We start from the raw sequence: 6435 nt of genomic DNA, 5'->3' as shown, positions 1-6435 counted from the left end.
ATATTGCTTTAATAGCTTTTTTTAAGATATTAACAAGCAATAGCAATTGCAATATACTGCTAGATACTAATCATAAGCTTTGTATTTGTTAGCTGCAGGCTGTATTACTGAAGAAAGCATTTTATCCAATCTGCAAGCTATAGCTAGAAGCTAGGAGCTGAGAAGCTGTATTCCCTCTCTTCTTCTGGGTTTGCTAGTGGGAGGATCTGATTAGCTCAGAGCAGAAAGCTTCTTGCTTAGCTAGCTCTAAGAAGCTCTTCGATCTGCTGCTAAAAGGGGAAAGCTAGCTAGAGATATCAGATAAGAAGAGCGCTTATCTTGCGCAGCAGATATCAATAGATGATCTTAAGCTGATTAGATACTTAATAGTTCTTATAATAAAAAATAACAAAACAAATTAGCTTATTATAAAGAAAGATATTTCGAAGGCTTCTGTATGCTGAGTTCTCTAATCGAAGCTCAAGGATCTCAGTAATGCGAGCTAGCTGGCTTTCAGAGAAATGCAGAAGAAGGAGGATCTGCTTACGAAATCTCTCTGCTTGGAAGCAGAACTGGCTGATAGCAGAAGCCTGGAGCTGTTAGCTGTGCTTATCAAATCATATAGCATATAGCTCTATGCTGCTCAGAATATGCTTCAGAAGCTACTGCTGGCTGTTTATAAGCCATTGGTTGCAGCAATTAGCGAGAAAGGAATAGCTGATCTGGTTTTTATAATAATCATTCTGAAGCGAAGGCTAGTTAATTTGGAGCAGAGCTTCCAGATCTAGCGATTCGAGCATCTTAGCAAGGCTTTACTGTGCTAGGCTGAGAAGATTGTGAATCATATCGGAGATCTAATTAATATACAGCTGGATATTATAATAGAAAATAAGATTCCCTTATTAGTTTACTCTGCTCTGAACAGCAGTAGTATAGCGGATCTTGAAGCTGTAGGATCTAGCTTTGAAGATTCAGTTGAGAGGAGTAAGCTTAGTCTCAGAGCTAGTAGTTGTTATAAATCGGAAAACTTTTGGCTATAGAAGTTCGAAGAGCTTGCAGCAATGCTTCAGTACTTCTTTCTACAAGGTTTCCTGAGATAGCACAGCTAGCTTCTCATTCATCTTCTCCTTCCGCTCAAGATAAGCCTGAAGGACTATAAGCATGTAAGCTAGCTTAATAATAGCAGAGTAGATAAAAGTATAATTAAGTAGTATTTCCTATTCACTATTTGCTCGAATACTGAGAATAGCAAGAGCGCTGAAAAGAGTACTCTTATATTCAGTATCTGAAAGAGGATAATCGAGAAGCTGAATTACAAAGTTCAGGCATATTTTATTCTAGCGCGCTGCAGCTGTAGCAGAAGGAATCTCAGCTGTATTTTCAAGCTAGTATAGGAAGCGGATATAAAGAGCGCTCTATTCGGTAGTAAAGCAATAGAAAGATTTCTAATTAGAGCTAAGAGCTTGTATTCGTATAATATAGCTTAGAATGTAGCGCTAGACTTTCATATATTGCTGCTATGAACTGCTTTTGAATTAGCTATTAAATAGCTATCTAAGCTTGATATGCTTATTCTTTCGGTTGATTTCGAAGAGAATAGAATAGCTGATAATAGATACAACTATGGTATAGCGAGCCTGCTGAGCATTGCGCTGAAAGCTCTGCTAGAGAGCCTGCAGAATTAGCTCATTATTCCGGATTAGCGAAACCAGCTCCTTGGTTCTGATCAGATCTAGCTTCTGCAGATAAGTTGCTTAGCTTATCCTTCGGAGCTAGAGATTAAGCTTTAGCTGGTTGTTTTCTTTCTGAATAATCCGGTTTATTGGATTAGCTAGCTGCTTCTGTACCTGGCAGAAGGATGCTGTAATTAGCTGCCTTGAATCCTCTGGAATGCTGAGCTGGCTGTTCTCAGGCCTGCTCTGGCGTTGGATCTCGAACCATCTGCTAGCCTGCTAGCTCGGAAAGAGCTTTTAGCAGCATACCTGCATTTGCTATGAGACAGGAAAGGCTATCTTCTGAGCAGATAAGCAGCTATCTGTGCAGGGATTTACTTATTCATGCAAGAAGCAGTAGTGATCTTGCATCTTATAAGCTTGCTTGGTAATGAAAGAGTATTCTTAATAGATAAGGCTATTAGTTTAAATATTACTAAGTAGCGGAATAGCAATACTTGCTGGATTAGGAAATTGGAAATGCTACAGATCTTGTTGAGTATAATAGATGCTAAGCAGGCTCTGAATGTAGCTTGCAATAGCTTGTTACTCTTTTCTAAATATTCTATAGCATACTAAAGCTAGATATGCTGCTATTTTATCAGCTATAATGCTAAACTAGTATTCTCTATATATTATAATATATAATAGAGAATAGAAAAATAAAGAATAAATAGAATTAGCTATAGCTGAGTTTTAATCAGAATAGCAAATTAGGAATATAAATTGAAATAAGCTCTAAAAATAATGCTAGATAATTAATTGTTTTCAATACAAATAGAAATGCAGATCTGATCTCTTTAATCTTTATTCTAGAAATGCAAATTCTGCAATTGAAATAGAAAGAGAGATGATAAGAACTTGAAATTCAGAAATAATAGAGTTTTAAGGGAAGCGATCAGACTTCAAATTGAAATGAGATAGAAAGCTTAAAATTTGAGTTGAGGATAGTTTGTAGAAAAGAAAACGATCTGCTACTCCCTGCATTTGCTAGCACTGAAAATTCTTTCACTCAAAAAAACTGTTCTCTATCTTGAGAACACTTTGACTTTAGGATAAGCTTGCTGTAATAAGCACTGCAGCAATTCGAAGATTCCGAAGTATACAAAGAGGATTTATGCTAATAAGAGTGGTATTAAAGTGCTAAGTTCTTGAATACGGAACTGTATAAGTCTTAGTAAGCAATGCAAGTATTCACTGCCTTTGGAGCTATTAGAGTAGAGAGTAATCTGATATTTAGATTGATAACTGAAGAGCTATGTACGAGATCTATCTAATAGGAATGAATGTATTCTTATATATTCAGCTCTTCAGTTCTGTAAGTAGTATTGATTGTTGAATTATTTGGATTATCTGAGCAATTCAACTGATTCAGATTACTATAAATTAGCAACTAATCTATTCTAATTCTGTAATCCTAATCCTTGCTTATATAAGCCTTAGTTATTGAAATGTTGAATCCTTTCCTGTTTTCCGAATAGTTATTCCAGGTATTCTAGCTGGTGATCTGCATATTGGATGAGTTATAATATCATCTTCCTTCTATCAATTATTATTTCTAATAATCTTCCATAAGTATTCTAGCAAGTTCTTTGTATATATAGTTATGCTTTTCTAATCGAGATATTGAATAGAATTAATAAATTGTATTGTAATGAGCACTGCAGCAATCCGAAGATTCCTAAGTACACGAAGGGGTTTATGCTAACAAGAGCGGTATCAAAGTATCAAGTTCTTGAATACGGAACTGTACAAGTCCTAATAAGCGATGCAAGTATTCACTGCCTTTGAGGCTACTTAGTATATGAAACTGAATACTTAGATTGACAACTGAAGAGCTATGTACTGAATCTATCTAATGGTAATGAACGTGTTCTTATATATTCAGCTCTTCAGTATGGATATGTTAGATAGTAACATATCCAAGTTATCCTGCTAGCTCTGGATAGCACATATCCGAAGCTATCCTTCCTAATTGGTCGTGCTCATAACCCTAACCCTGGGTTATGTGATCAATGCTTTGTTAGGACGTTGAGTCCTTGACACCTGATTCCTGTTACTCGTGACCTGTTCTGTGACCTGCATGTTGGATGAGTCATAACATGTATTCTAATCGTTTAGTGAAAACTCAAGAGCGCTATTATCTTGCTAAGCTTATTTTTGCTTTTAGTATTGAAATATCTGCTTGTACTTATTGTTAGGAGATAGAAGCTTTCTATTGTTTTGCTGAAAACTCTTTTCGTTATAGAAAGTATATTTCTCTGAATTAAAGCTGTAATACTAGTTGTTTCTTAGCTTTTGCTGATTAGTTTCTTTGTTTCTTAATATTCTTTGTAATTACTGATTTTCTTCTTCAGCAGAGCATTTGATTCGTAAAAAGTGCAAGATTTTAAGTAAGGAAGCTGAGGTAGAGTTAGCAAATGCTGCTGCTCTATAAGCCTTGCTAGCATTGCAAGCTTGTTTTGATTGTATATGGAAATAGCGAAGGTTGTTGGAGAAGCGTGCTGCAGAAATGATTCGTTGTAGTTTCAATTTCTTGGAGGGATTCGCTGATGAGGAAGATTGCAGTTTTTGTGAAGAGGAGACTTGCTTGATGTTTTAGGGATATCTTGAGATTATTGACTGGAGTTTCTTAGCTCTTGATTCTAGTATATCTGGTTGGCTTTCTCTTCTAAAGAGTGAAACTGTAGCGCTTGATTCTCGTTCTGAGGCGGAGAGGTCTTAGATGCTGGTTTTCCTTTTCTAATATTCAGCTATCTTTTCTTAAGCATTTTTAACGTTTTTCTGCAGTTCTCAAGAATTTTCGCTTGCTGAATAACCTTTTCATTTAATAAGATATTCCCTTGTATTATCTATGCTTCTGTGCTTGAGAATCTTCTCTATCTTATACTCTAGTTCATTATTTTCTACTTCTGCTGTATTATCTGTTAGTATTTCCTGTACTGCTAGTTCCAGCAGTAAGATGTGGAAAACCGAGTATATCCTTATTTCATGAAGTAATGCTAACTTGTAGTTAATTAGAGAAATCTATTGCAAGATTTTAAATGATTCCAACTTTTTATAATCAAGTTTATTGCTGGATCTGGTTGTTTTGATATTTTTTCGAAGTAGATAGATCTTATTTCCCTTCTATAGGATTGGTTTCTTAATTCTTTTGGAATTTGTATACTGTATTATTTGTTTCTGAATGAATTGTAACTCTAATTGGAATTCTTTCTGAACTTTCCTGATCTTCTTAACTCTTTTATCTGCAGCTTCTATATCTGCTTCTAGCAGTATCTTATAATAAGCTATTAGATTATATTTGTAGAATATAAAGAATAGTAATTTCTTTATTATGCTTATATCTGCGCTATTATAAGCAAATTATATAAAAGATAATAGATTAACTCAGTTATTCTGTTTCTGATTGATATAGTATTGAAAATACTATTCAATAACTTGATTCATTCTTTCTGTTTATTTATCTGTTTGCGGATGAAATGCTATAAATATTCTGTAGTGTATTCTAAGCTGTTTTATAAATAAAATTCAAAACTTTGAGTTAAACTTTCTATTTCTATTGGAGATTACTTCTTTCAGCATATTATAATTAGCAATAATCATTCTAAGGAATGTATATACAAATTTCTCTGCTATACTGCTTTTCTTATAGAAGAGAAAATAAGCATACTTGCTCAGTTTGCAAATTACTATTAGAATGCTATTATATTATATCTTAATTAAGAGTTCTTATAAGAAAGATAGCTTAGTAATGAAGTTTAGACTGATGAATTGCTAAATAGTTATAAGTACTAGTAAAGAATGCAGTAGTTTATAAGGCTTGTATCTTTTTGCTTTATTCTTTTTGCAGCTATTGCATTATTATAGAATGTTTTCAATTCTTTTCCTAAAGCTTAATAGATTTCAGTATTTTTTGATGCATTTATAAATTGCTCTAACTCTCTAATATCTATATGCTGATGTATTATATATATTCTTGATATAATTATTTTGTTCATCTAGAGTTATTGATTCTGAATTCTTCTCTAAGAGTTCAATTCTGAAGATAGTATTCAATTCTCTATGTATATTAATAAGATTTCCTAACTCGTTTTAAGCAAAGATATTCTATATATTCGAGGAATCTGCATCTCGATAGTTTGATTTTCTGCTGAAAGCATTTGCTTGTTTATTTTCTGAGCTTTTGTAGTATACAATCTTGAAATTAAACTGTAAAAGGAATTCTATCTATCTGATTTGTTGCTTATTTAAAATCTTAATTATTATAAATATAATCAGATTCTTGTAATCCGAGTGAATTATAATTAAATATTATGCGCTAATAAGATAGTATTGCTACTCCTCGAAAGCTTTTACTATTGCTATAAGTTTCTGATTAGGGATTCTGTAGTTGATTTCCAGGCTGTTTAACTTTCTTGAGAAGTTGCTTATAATTCTTAGATGCTCTTGATTGTTTTGCTGGCTAAGTTGTTCTCTGAGTGTATATTCTAATGCATTAGTTTCAATTTTAAAGGGTTTGTAAAGATCTGCTTTATATAGAATTAGCTCTGAGGTAATATGCTTAATAATCTTATTGAAGGCTTCTTATGTTTTGAGGGTTTATTCGAAAAGCTGCTTTTTTTTAGTAAGATTTGTAAGAGAATATGTGATTTAGCTGTAGTTCTTAATAAACTGCTTATAGAAGTTGATATATTTGAGGAAAAATTTAATATTTCTGATATTTCTAGGAATTAATTAGTTT

The 6435-nt window shown here is 33.2% G+C and overlaps 3 protein-coding genes across 3 annotated transcripts; all 3 read right to left on the bottom strand.

The window, feature by feature from the left end:
* Positions 1–362: 362 nt before the first annotated feature.
* Positions 363–536, bottom strand: M406DRAFT_248524 (uncharacterized protein; the record flags this gene model as incomplete). The annotated part of the gene is made up of 1 exon (XM_040916537.1): positions 363–536. A coding segment is annotated over one exon (174 nt), but the record flags the coding sequence as incomplete, so codon positions are not given.
* A 3978-nt stretch (positions 537–4514) lies between these two features.
* On the bottom strand, positions 4515–4718 carry M406DRAFT_244957 (uncharacterized protein; the record flags this gene model as incomplete). Its single annotated transcript, XM_040916291.1, has 1 exon — positions 4515–4718. A coding segment is annotated over one exon (204 nt), but the record flags the coding sequence as incomplete, so codon positions are not given.
* A 1311-nt stretch (positions 4719–6029) lies between these two features.
* On the bottom strand, positions 6030–6212 carry M406DRAFT_248099 (uncharacterized protein; the record flags this gene model as incomplete). The annotated part of the gene is made up of 1 exon (XM_040916507.1): positions 6030–6212. A coding segment is annotated over one exon (183 nt), but the record flags the coding sequence as incomplete, so codon positions are not given.
* Between the last annotated feature and the right edge of the window lie 223 nt (positions 6213–6435).

This window comes from Cryphonectria parasitica (genome assembly GCF_011745365.1).
Source record: "Cryphonectria parasitica EP155 unplaced genomic scaffold M406scaffold_1, whole genome shotgun sequence".
Classification (NCBI taxonomy): Eukaryota; Fungi; Ascomycota; class Sordariomycetes; order Diaporthales; family Cryphonectriaceae; genus Cryphonectria; species Cryphonectria parasitica.
Note: the sequence above shows the minus strand (reverse complement) of the source record. Positions and strands in the feature narration are given on the sequence as shown.